The 27,607-nt window shown below is 35.3% G+C and overlaps 1 protein-coding gene across 4 annotated transcripts in view; it reads right to left on the reverse strand.

Moving 5' to 3' along the window:
• GKAP1 (G kinase anchoring protein 1) overlaps window positions 1-27,607 on the reverse strand; it is a 157,714-nt gene that overhangs the window by 114,023 nt on the left and 16,084 nt on the right. For all 4 annotated transcript variants that reach the window (XM_037851149.1, XM_037851151.1, XM_037851152.1 and 1 more), the window contains exons 3-6: window positions 17,608-17,864; window positions 15,593-15,736; window positions 5,961-6,038; window positions 957-1,080 (exon numbers count right to left, since the gene is read on the reverse strand). In XM_037851149.1, coding sequence (XP_037707077.1) covers window positions 957-1,080; window positions 5,961-6,038; window positions 15,593-15,736; window positions 17,608-17,823 — 562 coding nt within the window. In that variant the 5' untranslated portion in view covers window positions 17,824-17,864. The remainder of the gene's footprint in view (window positions 1-956; window positions 1,081-5,960; window positions 6,039-15,592; window positions 15,737-17,607; window positions 17,865-27,607) is intronic.

Below are 27,607 nucleotides of genomic sequence, written 5' to 3' on the forward strand. Positions count from 1 at the left end.
GAAGTATTAATCCTCAAAGAACAAATGCCCAATATTTCAAGGCTAAATTCATATTAATTAAATAAATTGCTCTGTCAGTGAACAAATAACTGTTTGTTTGATCAGCAATTATTCTGACTGGTATTAGTGGAGCTATACAGAAAAATTTTCTTTGATAATAGTAATGTTCGTAGCTGTGCTGTCCAAGATGAAAGCTACTAACACACGTCGCTACTGAATATTTGAAATGTGGCTGCTGCAACCAAGGAACTGAATTTTTAACTTTAGTTAATTTTAATTAATCTATATTTAAACTGTCACATATTATAGTAGCTACCATACTAGACCATGCTAGTTTAGGGTTTTTACCATCTTCCACATTAAAAATAATGTGCTTTTTGGTCTGTCTTCAAAAGTTTAGTTGATGGTATAATTTCCCTCTGTCTTTTGTTAATAAAAAACATGAATTATCTTATAAAGAGCTTTCTGGTAATAAGTTTCTAAAATTTGTATTTCAATTTTCTAAGATGTAATTCCACATAACTTGAAGTGGTTGACCAACAAAGTATGAAACTTGAAGATAATTTTCCCAGGCAGAGAAAGCAAAATCACTTTCTAAACAAGGACAATAATATGTTTCAAGATGCCCTAAAAATAAAAACTACAAATGTTAATTTTTATTTTCAATGAGTTTTCGAAAAGGGATGTAGTAAAAAATATAAAAAGATAAATTCTTACTAAAGTTTTATGGGATTTTAATAACAGATTTTAAATTACTTTAATGTACAAATGATTTTATTAGTTATTTCCAAGCCAAGTTTACATTTTTTACATTCTAAATAACTCATTAACAAAACAATTTTCCATTTTTAAAAATTAGAAAGGTACTTACAACTTAAATAATGAAATTGTAGAGCAAATATAAAGACTTAGAAAGTACAGTTCTTCCAGTGTAACAGATTTCATACATATATTACCTTCAGATTGAAAATCTTTTAGTGATATTGTGAGAGGTTTGTCTTTCCCCTGGTGATTCTTTCTTTTCTCTTTTTTATTCATACCCTTTGACTGAGTTGAAGCATTTTCAGCATTTTCATACTCCTAAAAAATGTTATCAACAAAAATTAAGCTTGGTTTACATTGGCAAAATCAATTCACCAATATGTAATATGCTTCTTAAAGTTTTATTTTTTTTAAATAAAAGACAAATAATAAAATATCAAAATTCCAGCTAGCCAAAGTGTGTAAAGGGATGCCTGTTATACATATATATATATAATATAGATACGTGATCTTATGCATCTTAAACATTAAAATAAAAACAAAAAAAAATTATACCTTGGCCTATAAACCCTCCTAGTTGCCACCTTTTTCTTCTCCTTCCTTTCAGGACCAAATGTAAAACAATAATCTACAGCCAATGTCTTCTCTTAATCCATTTTTCACCCCACCAAAATCTGGCTCTGTTGTTCTCTGATACTAAAATTAAAGTTAACCTCCTCCTGTCAAATCCAAAAGATATTATTTTCAAGCATTTCTTGGTTTTCTCAATATATTTCAACTACTCTTAAGTCTCCTTCACTGGCTTCTCTTTTCCCAACAATCTTCTTAGAAATGTAGCAAGTATTCACTTAACCTATTTATCTTATGCTTTATACCAATTGTTCTTCATTCCTAAAGTTTCAAGTTCTACCTATATACTGATGATTTCTGTATGTACAGATAATTCAATTGGAATGTTTAATAAGCATCTCCAAACTGTTATCCTTCTATCCACCCAACCTGCCTTCACCACTAGATCCCCTACTAATAACCTTGTTCAATGTCGCTGTTATTTACAGAACTGTCCAAACTAGATGCTTCAGTCATCCTTGCCTATTCTTCCAACACTTTCTAGATACAAATTATCACTAGGTCCTGTTGAGTTTATCTCTTAATTCTATTCTCTTTTCTTCATACCCTCTGCCATTTCCCTATTTTCTTTTGCTTAGACTCTGCAACAGCCTCTAATTTTAGCCCCTCAATCCATCTTCTTCATTGCTACAGCATGTTTCTAAAACGAAAGCCCAAAATCAGTCTGCAAGCTAAAAATATTCAGTAGCTCTCTATCAACAGATGTATAAAAGCCTTTCCCCTTAGCCTGGTACATGAGGTTCTTTATTTCCTATCCTTCTATTCATCTCTCCAGCAACACCAGGTCCTAAATTACGGTTTTTCAAATGTGTTATACTCTTTCACATGTACATGTCTTGTTTACTTGCTGTTCCTTATCTAGGAATGCCTACTTTCCTCTTGCTGTCTGGTGAACTTTCAATTCATCTACTAAAACTTCTCTTTAATTGTGTCCCCTCTGCAAGAATAACCACTACTCTTAATTCTAACACCATGGAATAGTTTGGGCTGATTTTGAACTTCAAAGAAGACATTCATAACAGTAGATACTCTTACATATGACTTCTTTTTCTCTATATTATGTCTGAAATTCTTCCATACTGTATTTATCTGTGGTTCATTCTTTTTCATTGCTGGGTAGTATTCCATTCTATGAATGGAATAGAAATCATTTACTTTCCACTACAGAAAGAATTTTGGGCTATTTCCAGTTTTCATCTATTGTAAATAAAGCTGCTATGCATATTCTTGTACAAAAATAAAAGGCTGGTGGGATTTGGGGTTGGAGTTGCATTGAATTTGTGGATCAATATGGGGAGAACTGACTTCTTAGCAATATTGACTTTTCTAATCCATAAATATCGACTATCTCTCCATTTATGAAATCAGCTAATTTCTCTCAGAAATGTTTTCTAATAAATTTAACAGATGTTTGGTTAAATTTATTTCTATGTATTGGATATTTTTTGCTGCTATCGTAAATGGTATTCTAAAATTTTAATTTCTAATGTGTTGCTAGTATACAGAAAATAAGTTTTTGTATATTGACCCAAGCCAATATATTGACATTGTGCCAGTTTGAGTGTATTGTGTCCCCCAAATGCCATTATCTTTATAGTCTTGTGTGGGGCAGAAGTTTTGGTGTTGGTTAGATTTGCTTGGAGTGTGCCCCACCCAGCTGTGGGAGATAATTTTGATGAGATGTTCCCATGGAGGCGTGGCCCCGCCCATTCGGGGTGGGCCTTGATCAGTGGAGCTATATAAATGAGCTGACTTGGGGGGAAAAAACTGAGTGCAGCTGGGAGTGATGTTTTGAAGAGAAGCAAGCTTGCTAGAAAGGAACGTCCTGGGAGAAAGCCGTTTTGAGGCCGGAGCTTTGGAGCAGACGCCGGCTGCCTTCCTAGCTAGCAGAGGTTTTCCGGACACCATTGGCCGTCCTCCGGTGAAGGTACCTGATTGCTGAGGTGTTACCTTGGATGCTTTGTGGCCTTAAGACTGTAACTGTGTAGTGAAATAAACCCTTGTTTTATAAAAGCCTATCCATCTCTGGTGTTTTGCATTCTGCAGCATTAGCAAACTAAGACAGACATCATCTAACAATCTTGCTAAATTCATTCATTAGTTCTAGTAATTTTGATTTCCTCTTTGATCTGAATATTAGACTGTGTCTTAATGTCCAAACAAAGATTTTTTTTTAATGATCTTTTTGTGGTTGATTTCTAAATTTACTGGGCTATAATTAGAATTTCTGTATTATAAAATCTCTTGTACTTTTTGGAATTTATTGTCATCTTCTTTATGGCCAGGTACATAATTGATTTCTATGGGCAAAAACAAAGGGCATATTATATTCTCTGTAGTTTAGAAAATTCCCTGTGTGTTAAATCAAGCTTACAAATTGTATTATTCAAATCCTCTATAATTTTGCTTTGTTTTAGCCTAATTTAAGTTCTGAAATGAGTATTTTTTATGTACTTGCCTATGTTCAGTGCATCATCTATGACTCTTGTGTTGTCTTCAGGGATTACACAGAATTATGACTTTTAATTACAATTATGGATAATGTATATTAGTTATACATACATGTACTATAATATGTGTGTTTCTTAAATAATAGCTTTTCATACTTTTTAATGTTTCTGGCCTCGATTTCAACTTTATCTTACACCAATATCCATTCTTGTTTTCTTTTTGTTTGCATTTGTATGATTATATTTATCCATCCCTTTGCTTTTAACTCTTCTTTATTACTTTTAAGTGCATTTATTATAAATAATAAAAAGGTGGATTTTTAAACAAACAAAAACCTCTAAGAATCCTTCCCTAATGTCCATCCCCATCAGAGGATCAGAAAAATTTTCTACTTTTCTGAATTCCCACTGCCCTGAGAAGACACCTCTCTCAATACTATACCACATAATTATAAATATGGCTCCCTCCACTAAACACAGGGGCTATGACCATCTTTATCTTTGTATTTTGTCTGCCTAGAATATTCTGGAATAATTATGGTGACTGACTGAACAGAATAGAAAATGCTATCTTAAATTTTAGTTATTATAAAAATCCTTAAGCTAAAATTATTATAATTATTTTATTGTACTACTGATTTAAAACTCCTGACTACATCAATGTAATCACATGAAACTAGCAATAGCATACAAAAGGTATCCTCCTGCATTTTCTGAGAGTCATTATTGCATGAAAAAAACAAGTGCTTTGGATTACTAGTCCTTAGGCTGTGCCAAGAAAACTGGCAGAAGCATGATACTTTATCAGCAACATTTACTCCTACTTCTTGATAGATACAATCCTTTGAGCTTCAAAAATCTAAACATACACCTAATAACAACCAATCATTATTGTATGATTATACCCTATTTGATCAATTTTTTCTCCTAATTGAGCAAGACGGGACTTTCCAGTGTAATCTGAAAGTCCATTTAAACAATTAAATCATAGTAAAGCTAGCTATATCCATTTTTATAATTGCCTGCTTTGTGTCTAAGCAGCAATAAGGGTTATGGTCATTCTTAATTATTCAGGATAACAGGAAAAGTGACATCGAAAATGAAACTAACATATAGTGTACAAAGTCCATTTAACCTGTAACTTTCATTTACCCATGAAGTATAATAGCAAAATCATCTGGTGTGAATTTTTTCCTCTCTTCCCTTCATCTTGGGAGAAAAAACGTTTTAATTAAACATTTCATACAACATGGCCAAAGACCCTTAAGTGCTACCAGAGGCCACAAATGATCAGTCACCGAGTAACCACGAGTTGAAAAAATTTTATGGACAAAAAAATCCCAGAAGTATAAAGGACTAAAGTTTTAAATGATGTGAAGATGATAATGTTCTAACAATTTAAATATTGAAACTGAAAACCAATATTACTTAAATGTTACTACAGTCACAAGCTATAGAATGCATTTCATCACTCAGTATAATATTAAAGCTTAGTTACAAATGCTGAGTTCACAAGGCCAAAATATTAGAGGACAGCCTTATTAACTTCAGTTAATTGTGGTGTATCTCCAACAGAGGGTCTCTTAATGGTTGTCCTTGTACGGTAGCATCTATACTTACTTAATTTTTTAAATCTACTTATTTTCTACATTCATTTTAAATAAGCTAAAATAAATCAACTGCTGTGAATTTCATTTCCTCTCTTCCTTTCATCTTGGAAGGAGGAACTTTTTAATTAAACATTCCAAATCACCAGACAAAGCTTAGTCCACATGTTTCTGTTGTCTCCCAAAACTTAAGGAGATATATATAGTCATCTGGCCTCCATGTCACCCTGTGGGAACTGGGGCTCAGAGAACTGGTATAAATATGCTGACAATGGCTGCTGCTTTTGCAGTAATAAAGTCTTTCTTCTCTTAAAAAAAAAAACAAAACAACAAACAAACAAAACTGGAGGAAGAATCCGATTATGAAAACTTTTTGGTAATATTTTGTTACAATGATGAATTTTTAGGATAAACTTTAAAGTAGAACTTTTATCTAAAATTCAGGAAGGTTGGTTCTAACCTTTGAACAATTAAACTTCTAAAATGCCCAAATCAATAAACATATAAATACCTTTTTGTGCTCTTCATATTCTAATTTACTTAACAATAATGCCTTCTCAAGATCTGCTTCAAACATTTCAGATGTCAGCTAAAAAAACAAAAAGTTTCACAATAAACAGACAATGGCATTAATAATATTACAACAGCAGAAAGACCATGACAGTATATAAAGGGAAACAAATATTAAAAAACAATCTGAGTTCTCCAAAGTTATCTATCCACACCAAACTAGGGAACCCTGTTATTTTATAGAAGATACCAAAGCAAAAACTTCCAATTTTGAGACTTCTATTTCCCCTTTCATTGTCAATTATCTGTTACATGACATAATCTTGTTTTCTCATTTGATAAAAAAAAAAATCTTACAAATAAAACACTCTAATAGATGTTAAAGATGGTATCTAATTTAGGACACTGAAAATGTTAACAGTGATTATTACTCAGAAAATATTAAGAACACTAAAAATAACTCAGTAAGCATTATTAAACATAACTTACCATTTCATTAATACAGAATAATCTACTAGTATAGAGTCTTTAAATAGAGTGACCATATGCCCTGATTTACACCTGATGTTCTAGCATAATTGTTTATAGTGCATCCTTTAACTCTCAAAATGATAAACTATATGGTTGCCCTATTTTTAACTCATCTGATACTATAGCAACAGGATTCTTTAATTTGTGATTTGTTCTTCCTTTTCACCAATCTCACCTTCTGTGCTGGTTTGTATATATTGTTTCCCCCAGAAAAAGCCCTGCTCTTTGATGCAATATTGTGGGGGCAGACTGATTAATCTTTATGATTTGGGTGTAACTTCTTGATGGGATATTTCCATGGAGATGTGACCCACCCAACTGTGAGTGACACCTTTGGTTAGAGTGTGACCTCTGATTGAATATTTCCAGGTAGGTGTGGCCCTGCCCATTCAACGAGGGTCTTAATTAAATCACTGGAGCCCTATAAGTACTCAGACAGAAGGAGCTCAGTGCTGCAGCTGAGACAGACATTTTGAAGATGGCCGTTGAAAGCTGACACTGACATTTTGGAGAATGCCATTTTGAAATGCAACCTGGGAGCAAGCAGATGCCAGCCACATGCCTTCCCAGCTAACAGAGGTTTTCTGGATGCCATTGGCCATCCTCCAGTGAAGGTACCCAATTGTTGATGCCTTACCTTGGACACTTTATGGCCTTAAGACTGTAACTGTGTAACCAAATAAACCCCCTTTATAAAAACCAATCCATTTCTGGTATTTTGTATTCCGGCAGCATTAGCAAACCGGAACATCTTCTTACAATCTAACTTAGCCACTCTCTAACTACTCTCCAAGAATTACTTTTCCTAATTGCCAAATAAAATTGCTGCAGTGATTGCATGAACTTTGGGGTGTGTACCACTGAGGATACTGTATGTTTAGAGCTGAATATAGGATAGCTGCAACATGATACGAGAAAAATTTTTGGAATTGTATATATGTATTGCCTACCCATGTGTACTGGATAACAAAAATATAAATTTAGTGAACATCTCTCATTTTTGTCTGTCCAGAATCCTTTCCTTTATTCCTTTGAATAATCACTATGATTCTGACAGGACTGCCAATCACATAACTCTGTACTCCACCTACCACTGTTCCCACACATACATACATCTACAATCACCACCAACAACAGGATAGAGGCAAGGATCCAACTCTTTTTTTGCTCTTCTAGGAATTAAATTTTGAGAGAAAACGCAGAGCAAGGGGGATTAAATCATCTGATGATAACCTTCTAAAAGTACTCTCTACTAGCTTCTGCTTTTAAGTACCCAGAATTCCTTAGTTTCCATCTTCCCCAAGTCCTGGCTGTTCAGTTCTTAATTCAAAGCTGTGAATCAGTCAGTAACCTTTCAACAAATTAATTTTTGCCCAAGTCATTCAGAATTAGTTTCTGTTGCTTTACAATAAAAAATCTAAACAAAAATAGAAACCAACTCCAAAAAGGTGTGATCTGTTTCAAAGGGATACCTTGTAAACTAGAAAGATGTCACTACTGGGCACCATACACTAAACCTTTCATTCTTAACCAAACTATACCTTTGCAAGCATCTGATGTAATTCTATACTAAAACAAGAGAGGGAGAATTGAGAGGAAAGACAGGAGAGGAGAGAGAGGAGATGGGGAGGAAGGTAGGGATGGGGGAGAAAGAAAGAGAGAGAGAGGGAGGGAGGGAAAGAGAGAGAAAGAGAGGGAAAGATTGGGTTTACCACAGAAAAGCACTAATTTAACTCAGAGAAAAATATAATTTGTTGGAAGGTTACTGACTGATTCACAGCTCTGAATTAAGAACTGAACAGCCAGGACTTGGGAAAGATGGAAACTAAGGAATTCTGGGTACTTAAAAGCAGAAGCTAGTAGAGAGTGCTTTTAGAAGGTTATCATCAGATGATTTAATCCCCCTTGCTCTGCGTTTTCTCTCAAAATTTAATTCCTAGAGGAGCAAAAAAAGAGTTGGATCCTTGCCTCTATCCTGTTGTTGGTGGTGATTGTAGATGTATGTATGTGTGGGGACAGTGGTAGGTGGAGTACAGAGTTATGTGATTGGCAGTCCTGTCAGAATCATAGTGATTATTCAAAGGAATAAAGGAAAGGATTCTGGACAGACAAAATATAATTTGAATTAAAATGATAAGAGTATATAGCACTAGAAAATCTGATTGCAACCAAAGGAAATTGTACATATTTTTTCTATGACTAGCTGAAAAGAAATGAATTCAATATAAATTAGTAAAGAACATTTATATAATATCTTATTATATAAATGGATATTCAAAAACAAGCACTATACAGCTATAAGGTAAAAGAATACTTGGATTCATATTAGTGTTAAAGAATGTTTAAGTCAATTTATCCACCTAAACTCAATGCAAAGTGACTCCAAAATATTTAATCATAATTGAAGCAAAGAAGGCAACCCAACAATAGAAAAAGTCAACAAAACTACTTAAGTTTATTGTCAACAAAGCTAGCTCAATTTACCACTAAACTTTTTAACCACATGAACGGCAATTCAACATTTGTGGACAGGACATTTGAGATTATTTCCAGTGTCACATATTCTAGCTGATACTCTAAAAACAAGCTAGTGGGCAGGAGAATAGGTTAGAAAGTTGGGAGTCTTGTAAGACGTCATTATTCTTTTTCATATTAACTTACAGAATTTAAATATTAAGGTAGCTGATTCTAATAGCATGGTAAAAACGGAATGAAATGGAACTTTTAAAGTGAAAAAATATGGACCTCCCCAGCATTTGATACTTGTAGTTTTGCAGTTTAGAGCTTAAGAAAGAAAAATTCCATATGAAAAGTGAATCTTCATTTCCCAGAGGCATCATGGGAACATGGTTATCATAGAATAATGAACATCTGAAGACATCTATCACTTGCAGCCAAGTGACTAGCCACGACTGCAGTAGCAACTTGTGATTCTATAACTCAGTGTTTTTCTAAGAGTGGACTACATATTTTTCTTTAATTTGGAGAACTAAATTATTTTTCCAGGAATCTTCTAATATTCCTATTGAACATTATGATTTTAAAGGTTGTCAGTGTTTCACACTAATTATCAGATTCAGTTCATCTCAGCCATTGTATTTTCATATTTTAAGTGTTATTTTATTTATTAAGTCTGCATTTTTGCTGTGGGTTTTATTATATCTCTGCACAATAAAATGATTCAATGTAATTCACTGAAGGGCTCAAAGTAGTAATGAAAATATAACTGTAAATAATGCAACTTATTAAAAACATCATAAACTTAAAAATGAACAGAATATAGAATATAAATTTGTGTCAGGACAAGAGCGATGTCACATAAACATCTGAAAAGGAAAACTGTAAATAGAAAACAAAGAGAGTGGATATTTTAAATTTTGATTTAATTATCAATCTATTTGCTCTAAATTTCTGATATAAAACCTGGTCAAACTAGTGGCCTGAAGACATCACAGTTTTGTTTTTGTTTTGTTCGGGCTCTGAGTAAAGTGATGTATTTGCATTTGTGCATACACTCACCTAAAAACTTGCACAAGAATATTCATAGTGGTAATGCTTGTATTATATGACAATGTAAATAAAATTTAAGTTAAGTGAAACATGGATGAATCTCATAAACACAAAAGGTTAAAGATTATCTTATCCATTTATATAAAGAGGCAAAACTAAACTATTGTATTAAAAGTCAGGATAGTGATTATCTCTGGGAAGAAAAGTAGGGGATAGTGATTAGGAAGGGACAGGAGGAGAGCTTTTGGGGTATCGATAAAGTTCTGTTTCTCTTCTGTATACCACTACCCTGAAGGTTTGCTCTAATGGTTAAATGAGATAACGTATAAAAAATGCCTAACACTGTGTGTTGCACATATTTAGTACATAACAGTTTTTGAATCACTTTCAAACAAAGCACATTGACCTTAATGAGTCCTTCCAGAAAAAGCACCAAGTAATGCTTTCCAGCACAAAAGTAATGAATTTTGTTGCTAAAGAAAGAAGAGAGGCAAAAACAACAGAGAATTTATTTGAATTTGCACTCCTTACAGGGAAACCAGCTACAAATAAAACTATTGCCAAGGGATTTATTATACCAGCCATGAAGTTAATGAACAAATATCACTCTCATAAAGGAAGCAGAATAAGCTATTGGCCAAACTTCTCTATGAAAGGGACTGGAGGATACCTGCCATGTGAAGGAGTAATTACTGTCATGCATATGTTAGCAGATATTCACTTTAGAGTTAAACAAAATCAGTGGTGTGTGGCGTTTGAATCAATACAATAAGAGGAAGAAAGACGCAATAAAATTTGGTCAGCTTATCATAGAAAGTGCATGAGAAGAGATTTTTCTATTCAGCTAATTATTTTTGAGCCATGATGTAGACTTAAGAAAAAGTACACTAAAATCATTAATATCAATGCATCCTAAGTAACAGATTATACCTGAACAATATCTACAGACAGATTTATTAACAAGCAACTGCTGTTGATGAACAATGTCTCTCGATCTTGATTTAATATTAAATGAAATAGTGAAAATTAAGAATACAAATCACATCATGGCCAAAATCTATACATTTTTAACAGTTTTATTAAGACATAATTCACATACTCTAAAATTCACATTTAAAGGTAAAACGTACATCTTTTTGACATACACATCTATGCAAAGAACGAGATAGGGAGTATAAAACTACTTCTCCACACTGAAGAATGCTGGGATAGATAAAAGTTTTTGAAATAAAAAAATGAGATAAAACATTTAAGACATTAATAATGTAGTAAATTTCATCTCTATGATTCCCAGTAGCTTAGATAGCATATCTCAGCAAAGTATACAGTATTTCAAATAGCCAGAACTTATCTTTCTGGGGTCAATATATGACAATTTTAATGTTAAGATAAAGATTAGAATTAAGATCAAACTGTGTCCCGAATGCCTCTTTGTTGCTCAGATGTGGCCCTCTCTCTCTAGCTAAGTCAACTTGGCAGATGAAATCACTGCCCTCCCCTCTATGTGGGATCTGACACCCAGGGGTGTAAATACCCCTGGCAACATGGAATATGACTTCCAGGGAGGAATCTGGACCCGGCATCGTGGGATGGAGAACCTCTTCTTGACCAAAAGGGGAATGTGAAAGGAAATGAAATAAGCTTCAATGGCAGAGAGATTCCAAAAGGAGCCGAGAGGTCACTCTGGTGGGCACTCTTACGCACAATATAGACAACCCTTTTTAGGTTCTAATGAATTGGAATAGCTAGCAGGAAACACCTGAAACGATCAAACTACAACCTAGAACCCTTACATCTTGAAGACACAGCTTATGAGGGGTGACAATGTGACTGGGAAAGCCATGTGGCTCACACTCCCTTGTCCAGTGTATGGATGATAAGTAAAAAAAATGGGGAGGGGAAAAAAAACACCCAGTGTTCTTTTTTACTTTAATTGTTCTTTTTGACTTTAATTTTTATTCTTATTACTTTTGTGTGTGTGGTAATAAAAATGCTCAAAAATTAATTTTGGTGATAGACGCACAACTATACGGTGGTACTGTGAACAATGGATTGTACGCTTTGTATGACTGCATGGCATGTGAATATATCTCAATAAAAGTGAATTATTAAAAAAAAAAAGATCAAACTGTGGTTCAGATAGTTTGTCCCAATTAGTCTCTGCCTTTTAATGGGTACATCCAATTATTTATATTTATTGGTAGGAAGAACTGTTAGTCTATTATCTTTTTTTACACTTTATTTCAAAAACATGCTTGCAATTTCCTTTGCTTTCTATCTTTTGCTATCTTGACTGTGCGTTTATACTTTTTTCTTCAAATGATTTAAAACTCATAGAATAAAAGTTGTGTAAAAGTTTATCTTTAAATTTTAAGAATCACACTTGGAACTATATATTTTGTTATCAGCATGAAAAATTTTAAAATGCCTATGATTCCTCTCACCTGTTCCCTTCTTCCTAATTTTAGTATTCATCAACAGTGATCTCATTTCAGACTACATTCTTCAAGTGGATTATGTTCTATTTAATAACCACATGTACAACCAATATTTGGAGCTCATTCTATATTGAACTAGCTTCAGTGCTCACCACCAATACTTTCCAATTGTTGTGCTTTTTATTTAGGTTTATCTTTTAATTGGCAGGATTACATCTGAGAAAAACTTGCAGAAAGGATAACTGTTGGCATGTTTTCTGAGCCCTGCATGACTGAGAGTGTATTTCTTTCACAATCACACAACTGACATCTTGGTTGGATGTGGAATTCTTGGTCCTAACATTTCAATTCTGGCATTTAGGGTGACTAGTCAGATCTTTCACCCTTTTTAGGGAAGCTGTTTTCCTCTGTGCACATAGTAGTATTATTATTTTATTTCTTATTCTTAAAATTAAAAACTTTCAATAAGACAAAATTGGCTTCAGTCATTCAAGCTCAGATTCAACTGCTTATCTTAGAAAAATTTTTATCAGCATTATCTTGATAACTGCCTCTGCTCTTTTTGTTTGAGGGACACTAATTTGCCTCTGTTGGAATTCAATTCAGTGTTTCACATCTATCATATTAATTTTACCTGCAAAACTTTTATCAAATTTCCCTTCACACAATTGACTCAATTTTCTTCAGTGTATACTGTTTTTTAGTACTTCTAATGGAGTTTCTAATTCTGCCTTTTTCCTTTAAAAAAAAAAAAAAACCTAATCCAGCTCCCTGTTGTCTTAGCCACTTTTTCATCTCAGTCTCTTATCTCACCTTGCTATATAACATTACTACCTCTTTGCCTTTTACAAAATGGTCCAGCCCCTTGATTTCTATTAAAGCACAAAGTTGATGCTATCTAAAATTAACTGCCATTCCTATAGCAAATCTTTCCAAAGTACATTTTCACTCTGGATACTAGTACAATGTTCTCTTCCTTTTATCTGGCAGAAACTTTTTTTCAGCTGACATGAAATCAAATAAGGTCCAGTGTTTGCTCCTGAGTATATGGAGTGGATGCTTCTTTACTGTCCATCTGGTTGCATTTAATGCCAGTCTTAGATTTTATGCTTAAGCTTAGCTGATATAAATTTACATAATCAGTTTAGTGATTTAGGAGTAGGAAACTTTGTTTTAGCATAATTTCTCTTTTGTGTTTGAAATAAGTAGTCATATAACAGGAAAAGTTTCTATATCCAGCTTTTTGTCTAGCTCAGCCTTCATACCTGGACGTTTTCATAGTGCTGTTCTCTACTGTGTTAGGGAGAACACCTACCAGACTTTGGGCTTTCTGTCTACTATAGTCACTGCCTGGCACCTCCAAATGTAGCCACTTTTGAAGTCTATTATACCACCCAGTAAAACAGTGGTATACTGTCCATCTGTTCCAAGATTTGCCCTTATCTCTTCCTCACCCTTCTGTGTGATTATCCCAGGATCTACTCTACTTCCCATGACCTGGATTATTTTCCTGGGAGTAGGACTCTCAAACAAGGCACCAGATCTTTGAAGGCAATCCATAAATAGTACAACCAGCAGAAATTCCTCAAAGTCCCTGGGCAGTAGATGGTATCCTTATACAGGATCAAGACTAAGACAAGTATTTCCTTTTCACAATTACCTGGTCATTTTGATAGCAAACAGTGGGGGCAGAAGGAAGGGCAATCATTCTGTGCTCAAACTCGCATACTGCGTGGAATTTATTTTGGTACAAACTTCAGTAGTTTTCCTTAATTTATCAGGGCCTTTTGGGCCACTGGGAGAAATTATCTGTGAGGAAGAACTAGTAAATTCTATCACCGTCTAAACAAGATCATTACAATATTTATGTTTGTGAAAGAACAACATCACTCCAACCAGAAGAATTTACTGTAATGAATGTCATTGGGATGGGGGCGGGGAGGGGAGGTGCGAGTATAAAATAAAAACTCCTAGAAATAGTACAAGATGATTAGATGATTTATCTAGTATACCAGTGCCTGGAAATGTCTTTTCATTCCTTTTAAAAAGAATTTTAAGCATTCTATATGGAAATACATTGTAGTTTACTCTATCTCCTTAAATGGAGCATATTAAACAGTTTAAAGTTGTCACAAAGATTCAGTGGTATTGAAATAACATCAAAAGAAATGTGGTGCTGACCTCAGTAGCTATTTATCCCTGCCCTGTAATGTCTTTTAATAGCATTTCTGTAAAGCTCTAGTGTTAATAATTAACAATCATAATGACGAGCCTGGGGCACTGCAAAATCCTAAAGAAAGTTATAATTAAAAAAATTTTTTTTGCTTGGTGGGTATAGTGCTTATAAATAAAAACTAAAAATAAAATAAAATAGTTTAAGTTAGGTACATAGTTTAGTATAATCTAATTATTTGAAAACTGGTAAATCAAGCATGATAGGTAGCTAAACTACTAGACCAAATATCTGCCAAAACAAATTCATTCCAGATACATCAAGTGACAGTTTAATATATAAGCAAATAAATAACTTCAATTTCCATACATACAGCAACTCCTAAAGTACATTCTAGGCTCACTGTGTTATTTTCCTGGACACCACAAAAAATTGGTCTTAACATTATCTATATATTATTTGGTTGTTTTTAATATTATTTCTTTTTAAATAAAGGCATAGAAGAACAAAATGCAATTTAAGCAGATTAAAGAAACAAACATATGCTATAAATTTTTTACATCCAGGTTGAAAAGGTTTCCCCTCAAAGTCTTTTCTTTTTTAAGCAAAACTGCCATGGGGCATTTTTAGCAAGAGACCCCTCGTCACACAAATGTGATTTTTTTTACTTGAAATAATTTAATCTTGTTCCTCTACCTTCCCACTCTTTTCCTCATTTGTAAAAAGCAGATGAACTAAAAATCCACAAAATAACTGCTTTGAATTGCCAAAACTAATAAAAATAATAAATGTACTAATATGCTTTTCTAGTAGATGAAAACCAGAACCTCTTAATAAAAGCATAAAATCAGTAAGCATGTGAATTAAACCAATACAAACTGCTCTGCAGAAAGGTAGTGACAAAGATCTGGATGCCATCATCTAAAGATGCATAAATTCACTGAAAAGCAAAGCAAAATTATTTGATTTACTTAACTCTACCTGCTCATCTTTTTGTCTCCACTCTTGCCAATTTTCTTCGCGTGAATCCTTTTGTACTGGGTTTGACGATGAAAGCTCATGTTGAGCATTACAGACGGCATGAGAAGATTTCTGGGGAATTTTCTTAAAAGCAAGATTCCTGAGCTATAAAATAAACAAAAATATATTAAGTTTACCATTATAAATTAAGGATATTTTTATACTTCTAAATACTACTATAAACATTCATTATGCTACTCAAACAATTAAAACAAAATCATTACTTGTGTTTTTGTAATCTTTGTAGAATATTAATTTTACCAGCATTTGAGATAGTAGTGGTGGATTTATAGAAGAAATGATTAATAAAGTGAGACAGGATTGTACTCTATATACCACCATTTTAATATATTCCTCTTAACTAAAGGGAAGAAGTTTTTAAGAACAGAATACAGAAAAACAAGTCTGCTTTTAAAATGTTAAACAATATGGTTCAAAAGATTAATGTTAATAGCTTACAAATTTGAAAATTTAACTAGTATGAGAGGACAGCCAAGGCAACTCTGGTAACTGCTCCCAGTTCTAAAACATACAGGGCCTAGTCCATAAGTGAACTAAAACTGTACTGGCCAAGCCACTCTCCACAAGAATAATCTGAAACATAACAGTTGAAACAAGAGAGAAAAATATGGAGAGGCTTTTAACTGAGGATCAAGAATTTTAAGTGATAAGCAATGTAGTGTTCTGAAAAAGAAAGTAAAAAGATAAAAACAGCACTTTAAGTAGCTGCTTTCTGCCGTGAAGAGGACACACAGAAGGGGCTGCTGCTGGAAACAAGCACCGGCAGGCTGCCTGTGACTTGCCTTTACAGAAGGAGGGACTGACAGAGAGGACCCTTCTTGCCCTCACTGTTACACTTTCCTTAGTTTCTAATGGAAACCTCTGCTTTTCCCTTATTTTCTGTGTTTCCCCTGCATCCTCTTTAATTCCAAAAAGAAATGGCAGGCAATCAAAAGTTCTGGAAAATTTGACTTCCGAAAGGTGATGTGGTGGGGAAAAAGTCCTTCCTTAAAGTTACTCTCTGTGTGGCACATATTTTAAAGAGATATTTAGAAAGCAATTGGTGATGGAAATGTAACAGAAATAAACATAAATTGAAAAAGCTTTTTCTAAGTCTTGGGATATTACAAAATGAATGTGGGGGTAAAACAACACTTTTATGGCTTCATTCATTAACTGATATTGAGACGGGTCCTTATATGCTCAGTTACTCCTTTTATTAAAAAATAATAAACTCCTTTAAAAAAATTTCACATGCTAAAGTTGTTTTTCAGCATTTGTTCTAAAGACAAATGAACACATTAAACGCTGGTCATGTAACTCATGCTAAGAATGTCTAGGGAAGAAGGGTCTGCCAGACACTTATTCCTCCTAATAAAGAGATGACCATAGAATACATAAAAATGTATGTTCAAGGCTAGTCACAGGATTGTTGTCTATAATAGCAAAACAGGGAAATAACCTAAATGTTTATCACAAGGGTTCAAGTAAATAAAGTATAATATATCCAAATAATTAATTACTGTGTATTCATTAAAAATAATGTAGATCTTTATTTACTAGTATGGAAAGCTGCTCCCAGTTAATAAAAAAAATCCAGTTATAACATGGTCTACTATATAATCCCATTTTTTAAACTTATACAGATGTACAGAAAACACATATGAAATTAATTGGTTATGTATCTAGGTATGTCCACAAATGACCTTTGCTAACTTTTAATACTTCCTTGTTTTTTGGAAACTTTTTGGAATGAGCACATAAACTTCCACAGTCAGAAAAAAAAGGCATTTTAAAAATGTTCATTACATTTAACTTTAATGACATAAATATACAGCCACTCATTCTAATAATATTTACCAAATACCTATGGACCAGGTTACTTGGATACATGGGTGAACAATAGAGTACTTATCCTCATGATACTTATAGTCTACTGGGAAAGCAGATGTTAAACAAAAAATTATAATTGTTACCTCATTTGCTTCACTCTGTTGCTGTTCCTTCTTTTTTCTTCTTTTCTCTCTCTTTTTCTCATTTGTAGTTGATTTGCTTCCCAAAGTTTGAGACTTCCCAGTATTCTGACCTTTGCCTTTTCCAGGCTCAGAATCAGAACCACTGCCACTATCCACTTGTAACAAGGCAAAACGAGAAGCAGTAGTGGGAACTGAACTAAGTACTGCCGAGGCCATTGTAGCTTTTTCTTTTAAAATAATTCTGTCAAGAATAATTCCTGCAGAGAAGGGAAAGAGGGGACAGATGAGTAAATATACTCAATAAAATTTGTCCTATATTCTAGAAAAACCATATAAAATACATTTCTCCTGACACTGGATTTGGTATTATTTGAATTCATATACACAATTCTATTGGAAATAACATATTTTTTAATTTAAGTAAGCAACATAAAATTGTACAATATAAAATAGAAGAAAAATATCATGAGATTTCACAGGTAATAACTATGCAAGACTATTACCAATATAATTACACAGGTCCACCCTCTTCAGAAGGGGCGGGAACTATGCAAAGGTATAAATAGCAGGAGGTGAGGATCATTAGGGTCTATTCTGAAAGCTAACCACACACCATAGTTTAAGAGTGTTTTCGGTAGCTCCTGCACATGCTGCTGCTCTCCAGTGAGGTGTCAGCCATGACAAGGGAAGTGTTCTACTCCTTAGAAATCTACTTTATTGGTCAGCTGCAGAATGCACAGCTGCCCATCATGGTAGACAGGCCCATAGAACTGCTGGAAGAGCCTGAGTTCCAGGTGCCCAAAGAACAAGACATATTGTACAAGGAGTACATATAGTACAAGGTCAAGAGTGAGAAAGCACAAAGGTTTCTCATGAGCAAGGTTCCTATTATCTTAAATCTCTATATTCATGTACAGCAGATATTTTTCCCCATGTGCCAATGACATGCCTGTTCAGTGGCATAAAATTTTGCTAGAGGGTGATTCTTCAAACAATGCATAAAGTATTTCTGCAAATTTAGAGCTTTATCATTCTTTTAAAACACTTGAAGTTAGAAAGTTCCAATTGGATTTGAAATCCTTTCATTTTATCACAAGAAATTTCAGTATTATATTTTCAATGAAAAGAGCTTATACAACAAAAATGGTTTCAATGTTTTTATTACCTACTCCCATAAACAAAATTTCAATGGAGACTCAATTTGAAGAAATTATCATTTAAAAGTCTGAATCATGGATAAACCTGATATTTAAAAATTTGTTTCATAGAAACAAGCACAATTTTCTTATTAGAAGCCCTGAAAAGATTTTGAAGTTTTATACAAATTCAACACTTATCAACTTAGCTAATACTTTGTATTTTGTTTTTTACTTATCTAAATCACACACTATAAAGAAAATGTACCACATTTTTTTCATTTGGGTTGAAACATACACTTATAAATTCCTTCCCAGGTTCAGGACAAGATACCTCTTTGTCTTCTACTTGGTAATGCAGAAGTCAAGTGGTAGACAAGACCAGCACAAGAGTGTAAACCTGGAGCCAGAGGCCTGGTCAAACCCAACTTGCTTTTACTGTGAACCCTGAGTTACCTACTTAACCTCTCAGTTTCCTCATCTGTGAAAGAAGGATATGAGTGCCTATCTGACTGAGCTATTCTGAAGATTAAATAATACATGTAAACTTCTTGAACAATAGTCAGTATTGCATAAGCACTCAAATATAAGCATCTATTGGGATCCTTAGCATTATTATTCAACTGACATATGTCTTGAAGTCCTATGAGGCATAGAATAACTGGCAGAAGCTATATAAATACTTGACTACCAAGTAATGTAACAAGACGGTGGAGTAAGAAGCTCCCCAAATCCTATCCCATCACATAAATACTGAAAAACAAGCAAAAACTAGCAAAACCAATTTTGTCAGAACTCTGGAAAAACAGACAAAAGTTTACAACTATGCAAATGCTGAGTGAACAAAAATACAATTTTAAAATGGTATGAAAGCCCTGGGACACTTTCACTAGCCCTTTCCCCACCTCTCCCTGGCTTAGCACAGTGGTAGCTTGTGCTACCTGTACAGGTCCTGGACTCAGGTTCCAGAAGGAGGAGAGCATCCCTTAGTCACACATTGGGGTGTATATATGTCTGTTCCAACCCATCTGGTGGCAGAATGAGGGCTGATCCAAGGCACTATCTCATCACTCCCATAACTCACTCTGGATGGAGAAGCAGCTGGCTGGCCACTAAAACATTATTAAGAAAACAACTAAATCACAGCTGCCTTAGGCAAAAGATTATGGTTGAGACACATACAATAGAGCTTCTGAGGCCTGAGAGGCAGGGCAGCAGACAATTTCCTGGGGAAAGTGGGGCATTTGGAGTGTTCCTGTATACAGGGGAATTTGCAAGGCCATGTGCATATCCAGGATGAGATAAATGCTCAAAAAAGACCTGAGAGGTCTCTACACGTTCACCTTGAGTTGTTTGTTAGGCACACTGCAAGTCTGACCAAGAGCTGAAGGAAAGTCTTAGAGAATCAATCTGCAAAAACCAGAAGAGGGTTTGGTTTTTTTGGTTTTTGTTTTCAAATTTAAGTCCCTTGGTAACCATAAAAAAAAATCTTCAAAATACACAGAAAAGGAAACAAGAAGGGATTCAAGATGATTCCCTATAGACAATCAACAAAGGCACTCATATCCTTCTTTCACAGATGAGGAAACTGAGAGGTTAAGTAGGTAACTCAGGGTTCACAGTAAAAGCAAGTTGGGTTTGACCAGGCCTCTGGCTCCAGGTTAGCTCCTGGTATTAAAGGAAATCTGTCATAACACTAGCTGAATGCAAGCTAAAGGAACAGATACTTCAGTGACTACACACATCAAAGAACACAGTCTCTTCAGAAACAGTTTGGAATAATCACTAAACAAATACAGCCTTCAATTGTAAGAAGAAAAAAGAACAGCAAACCCTGGGGAAGGGAGAGAATCTGATTGCAAGAGCTAACATCAAAATATACAAATGTCCAGATTTCAACAAAAAAAAAATCACAAGGCATAAATAGAAATAGGAAAAGATGGCCCATTCAAAGGAACAATAAAGTGACAGAAATCATCAATGAGGAATCCCTGACACTAGACTTTTACTAGACAATATTTTAACACAACTGTCTTAAATATGTTCAAAGAGCTAAAAGAAAACATGGACAAAGAACTAAAGGATTTCAGAAAAATGACATATGAAGAAAATGAGGATTTCAATAAAGTGATACAAGTTATAAAAAGGAACAAACAAAAATACGGGAGGTGAAGTCCAAAATAACTACAATAAAAAATTCCCTAGAGAAGGTTCAACAGCAGGTTGGAACTGGCAGAAAACAAGCAACATAGAAGATACAAAAATTAAAATTATCCAGTCTGAGAAGCAGAAAGAAAGAAGAGGAATGAAAAGTGAACAGAGCTTAAGGGATTGTGGCATGCCATGAAGCATATCAACATACCCATTAAAGGAGTCCTCAGAAGGAGAAGAGAGAGAGGGGAGGGGGCAAAAAGAATGTTTGGAAAATTAATGGCTGAAAACTTCCCAAACTTGAAAAAATGACATAAACATCCAAGGAAACCAGTGAACTCCAATAAATATAAACAAGAGATCTACACTGAGACACATTTGGATCAAACTGCCAAATGCCAAAACAAAGAGAATCCTGAAAGCAAGAAAGAAGCAACTTGCATGTACACATGATCCTCATTAAGATTAACAGCCGATTTCTTATTAGAAACCATGGGGGCCAGGAGGCAGTGGGACGATATATTTAAAGTGCTGAAAGAAAAAAAAAGTGAACCAAGAATTCTATATCCAGTAAAACTGTCTTCATAAATGAGGAGAGATTAAGACATTCCCAGATAAAGCTGAGGGAGTTCATTAACACTAGACCTTACTTAAAAGAAATGCTAGAGGGAATCCTTCAGGTTTAAAGGAAATGACATTAAATATCAGCCATATCAAGAAAAAAAGATCTCCCATAAAATAACTAAATGGGTAAATTTAAATATCAGTATTATTATATTTCTGGTTTATAACTCTACTTTTTATTTCTTACATGACTTAAAATACAAATGCAAAAACAGTAATTATAAGTCTGTTTTGGGGCACACAATGTGTAAAGATATATCTGTGATAAAGGGATGGGAAACAAAGAGGTATAGAACCATGGTTGGTGTATGCTATTGAAGTTAAGTTGGTATCAATTCAAATGACATTGGTATAGACTTAGGGTGTCAAATTTAAGTCCCTTGGTAACCATAAAAAAAAATCTTCAAAATACACACAAAAGGAAACAAGAAGGGATTCAAGATGATTCCCTATAGACAATCAACAAAACACAAAAGTAGCCAGGAGTGGAGGAAATAAGAGACAAAAAAAAAGGTGTAAGACTTACAAAAAACAAATAGCAAAATGGCAGAAGTTCTGCATTATCAGTAGTTACTTTAAATGTAAATGGATTAAAATCTCCAATTAAAAGGCAGAGTGGCTAAATGGATAAAAAAGCATGATGCAACTATACATTGTCTGCCAAGAGACTCATATTAAATTCAAAGACACAAATAGATCAAAAGTGAAAGGATGGAGGGGGCGGGGGCAAGATGGCAGACTAGTGAGCTGTATGTTTTAGTTACTCCTCCAGGAAAGTAGGTAGAAAGCCAGGAACTGCGTGGACTGGACACCACAGAGCAATCTGCGTTTGGGCATACTTCATACAACACTCATGAAAACGTGGAACTGCTGAGATCAGCGAAATCTGTAAGTTTTTGCGGCCACGGGACCCGCGCCCCTCCCTGCCAGGCTCAGTCCCAGGGGAGGAGGGGCTGTCAGCTCCGGGAAGGAGAAGGGAGAACTGCAGTGGCAGCTCTTATCCGAAACTCATTCTACTGATTCAAACTCCAACCACAGATAGACTGAGACCAGACACCAGAGAATCTGAGAGCAGCCAGCCCAGCAGAGAGGAGACAGGCATAGAAAAAAAACAACACGAAAAACTCCAAAATAAACGCGGAGGATTTTTGGAGTTCTGGTGAACATAGAAAGGGGAAGGGCCCGGAGGCGCATATGCAAACCCCGAAGAAAAGCTGATCTCTCTGACCTGTGGACCTTTCCTTAATGGCCCTGGTTGCTTTGTCTCTTAGCATTTCAATAACCCATTAGATCTCTGAGGAGGGCCCGTTTTTTTTTTTTTGTTTTTTTTTTTTTTAATCCTTTTTTCTATTTCTAAAACAATTACTCTAAGAAGCCCAATACAGAAAGCTTCAAAGACTTGCTATTTGGGCAGGTCAAGTCAAGAGCAGAACTAGGAGAGCTCTGAGACAAAACGCAATAATCCAGTTGCTGAGAAAATTCACTAAACACCACAACTTCCCAAGAAAAGGGGGGTGTATGCTCACAGCCATCATTCTGGTGGACAGGAAACACTCCTGCCCATCGCCAGCCCCATAGCCTAGAACTGCCCCAGACAACCCAGTGTGACAGAAGTGCTTCAAATAACAGGCACACACCACAAAACTGGGCGTGGACATTAGCCTTCCCTGCAACCTCAGCTGATTGTCCCAGAGTTGGGAAGGTAGAGCAGTGTGAATTAACAAAGCCCCATTCAGCCTTCATTTGAGCAGACTGGGAGCCTCCCTACACAGCCCAGCAGCCCAGAACTGCCCTGGGGGGACGGCACTCACCTGTGACATAGCACAGTCATCCCTCAACCGAGGACCCGGGGTGCACAGCCTGGAAGAGGGGCCCACTTGCAAGTCTCAGAAGCCATACGCCAATACCAAAGACTTGTGGGTCAGTGGCAGAGACAAACTGTGGCAGGACTGAACTGAAGGATTAGACTATTGCAGCAGCTTTAAAACTCTAGGATCACCACGGAGATATGATTGTTAGAGCCACTCCCCCCCTCCCTGACTGCCCAGAAACACGCCCCATATACAGGGCAGGCAACACCAACTACACACGCAAGCTTGGTACACCAATTGGACCCCACAAGACTCACTCCCCCACTCACCAAAAAGGCTAAGCAGGGGAGGACTGGCTTGTGGAGAACAGGTGGCTCGTGGACACCACCTGCTAGTTAGTTAGAGAAAGTGTACTCCACGAAGCTGTAGATCTGATAAATTAGAGATAAGGACTTCAATTGGTCTACAAATCCTAAAAGAACCCTATCAAGTTCAGGAAATGCCACGAGGCCAAAAACAACAGAAAATTATAAAGCATATGAAAAAAACAGACGATATGGATAACCCAAGCAGAAGCACCCAAATCAAAAGACCAGAAGAGACACAGCACCTAGAGCAGCTACTCAAAGAACTAAAGATGAACAATGAGACCATAGTACGGGAGATAAAGGAAATCAAGAAGACCCTAGAAGAGCATAAAGAAGACATTGCAAGACTAAATAAAAAAATGGATGATTTTATGGAAATTAAAGAAACTGTTGACCAAATTAAAAAGATTCTGGACACTCATACTACAAGACTAGAGGAAGATGAACAACGAATCAGTGACCTCGAAGATGACAGAATGGAAAATGAAAGCATAAAAGAAAGAATGGGGAAAAAAATTGAAAAACTCGAAATGGACCTCAGGGATATGATAGATAATATGAAACGTCCAAATATAAGACTCATTGGTGTCCCAGAAGGGGAAGAAAAGGGTAAAGGTCTCGGAAGAGTATTCAAAGAAATTGTTGGGGAAAACTTCCCAAATCTTCTAAACAACATAAATACACAAATCATAAATGCTCAGCGAACTCCAAATAGAATAAATCCAAATAAACCCACTCCAAGACATATACTGATCACACTATCAAACACAGAAGAGAAGGAGCAAGTTCTGAAAGCAGCAAGAGAAAAGCAATTCACCACATACAAAGGAAACAGCATAAGACTAAGTAGTGACTACTCAGCAGCCACCATGGAGGCGAGAAGGCAGTGGCACGATATATTTAAAATTCTGAGTGAGAGGAATTTCCAGCCAAGAATACTTTATCCAGCAAAGCTCTCCTTCAAATTTGAGGGAGAGCTTAAATTTTTCACAGACAAACAAATGCTGAGAGAATTTGCTAACAAGAGACCTGCCCTACTGGAGATACTCAAGGGAGCCCTACAGACAGAGAAACAAAGAAAGGACAGAGAGACTTGGAGAAAGGTTCAGTACTAAAGAGATTCGGTATGAGTACAATAAAGGATATTAATAGACAGAGGGGAAAAATATGACAAACATAAACCAAAGGATAAGATGGCTGATTCAAGAAATGCCTTCACGGTTATAACGTTGAATGCAAATGGATTAAACTCCCCAATTAAAAGATATAGATTCGCAGAATGGATCAAAAAATATGAACCATCAATATGTTGCATACAAGAGACTCATCTTAGACACAGGGACACAAAGAAACTGAAAGTGAAAGGATGGAAAAAAATATTTCATGCAAGCTACAGCCAAAAGAAAGCAGGTGTAGCAATATTAATCTCAGATAAAATAGACTTCAAATGCAGGGATGTTTTGAGAGACAAAGAAGGCCACTACGTACTAATAAAAGGGGCAATTCAGCAAGAAGAAATAACAATCGTAAATGTCTATGCACCCAACCAAGGTGCCACAAAATACATGAGAGAAACACTGGCAAAACTAAAGGAAGTAATTGATGTTTCCACAATAATTGTGGGAGACTTCAACACATCACTCTCTCCTATAGATAGATCAACCAGACAGAAGACCAATAAGGAAATTGAAAACCTAAACAATCTGATAAATGAATTAGATTTAACAGACATATACAGGACATTACATCCCAAATCACCAGGATACACATACTTTTCTAGTGCTCACGGAACTTTCTCCAGAATAGATCATATGCTGGGACATAAAGCAAGCCTCAATAAATTTAAAAAGATTGAAATTATTCAAAGCACATTCTCTGACCACAATGGAATACAATTAGAAGTCAATAACCATCAGAGACTTAGAAAATTCACAAATACCTGGAGGTTAAACAACACACTCCTAAACAATCAGTGGGTTAAAGAAGAAATAGCAAGAGAAATTGCTAAATATATAGAGACGAATGAAAATGAGAACACAACATACCAAAACCTATGGGATGCAGCAAAAGCAGTGCTAAGGGGGAAATTTATAGCACTAAACGCATATATTAAAAAGGAAGAAAGAGCCAAAATCAAAGAACTAATGGATCAACTGAAAAAGCTAGAAAATGAACAGCAAACCAATCCTAAACCAAGTACAAGAAAAGAAATAACAAGGATTAAAGCAGAAATAAATGACATGGAGAACAAAAAAACAATAGCGAGGATAAATATCACCAAAAGTTGGTTCTTTGAGAAGATCAACAAGATTGACAAGCCCCTAGCTAGACTGACAAAATCAAAAAGAGAGAAGACCCATATAAACAAAATAATGAATGAAAAAGGTGACATAACTGCAGATCCTGAAGAAATTAAAAAAATTATAACAGGATACTATGAACAACTGTATGGCAACAAACTGGATAATGTAGAGGAAATGGACAATTTCCTGGAAACATATGAACAACCTAGACTGACCAGAGAAGAAATAGAAGACCTCAACCAACCCATCACAAGCAAAGAGATCCAATCAGTCATCAAAAATCTTCCCACAAATAAATGCCCAGGGCCAGATGGCTTCACAGGGTATTTCTACCAAACTTTCCAGAAAGAACTGACACCACTCTTACTCAAACTCTTCCAAAACATTGAAGAAAACGGAACACTACCTAACTCATTTTATGAAGCTAACATCAATCTAATACCAAAACCAGGCAAAGATGTTACAAAAAAGGAAAACTACCGGCCAATCTCCCTAATGAATATAGATGCAAAAATCCTCAACAAAATACTTGCAAATCGAATCCAAAGACACATTAAAAAAATCATACACCATGACCAAGTGGGGTTTATTCCAGGCATGCAAGGATGGTTCAACATAAGAAAATCAATCAATGTATTACAACACATTAAAAACTCGAAAGGGAAAAATCAATTGATCATCTCAATAGATGCTGAAAAAGCATTTGACAAAATCCAACATCCCTTTTTGATAAAAACACTTCAAAAGGTAGGAATTGAAGGAAACTTCCTCAACATGATAAAGAGCATATATGAAAAACCCACAGCCAGCATAGTACTCAATGGAGAGAGACTGAAAGCCTTCCCTCTAAGTTCAGGAACAAGACAAGGATGCCCGCTATCACCACTGTTATTCAACATTGTGCTGGAAGTGCTAGCCAGGGCAATCCGGCAAGACAAAGAAATAAAAGGCATCCAAATTGGAAAAGAAGAAGTAAAACTGTCATTGTTTGCAGATGATATGATCTTATATCTAGAAAACCCTGAGAAATCGACGATACAGCTACTAGAGCTAATAAACAAATTTAGCAAAGTAGCGGGATACAAGGTTAATGCACATAAGTCAGTAATGTTTCTATATGCTAGAAATGAACAAACTGAAGAGACACTCAAGAAAAAGATACCATTTTCAATAGCAACTAAAAAAATCAAGTACCTAGGAATAAACTTAACCAAAGATGTAAAAGACCTATACAAAGAAAACTACATAACTCTACTAAAAGAAATAGAAGGGGACCTTAAAAGATGGAAAAATATTCCATGTTCATGGATAGGAAGACTAAATGTCATTAAGATGTCAATTCTACCCAAACTCATCTACAGATTCAATGCAATCCCAATCAAAATTCCAACAACCTACTTTGCAGACTTGGAAAATCTAGTTATCAAATTTATTTGGAAAGGGAAGATGCCTCGAATTGCTAAAGACACTCTAAAAAAGAAAAACGAAGTGGGAGGACTTACACTCCCTGACTTTGAAGCTTATTATAAAGCCACAGTTGCCAAAACAGCATGGTACTGGCACAAAGACAGACATATAGATCAATGGAATCGAATTGAGAATTCGGA

The sequence above is a fragment of the Choloepus didactylus genome, chromosome 10, assembly GCF_015220235.1.
Source record: "Choloepus didactylus isolate mChoDid1 chromosome 10, mChoDid1.pri, whole genome shotgun sequence".
NCBI classification, from domain to species: Eukaryota; Metazoa; Chordata; class Mammalia; order Pilosa; family Megalonychidae; genus Choloepus; species Choloepus didactylus.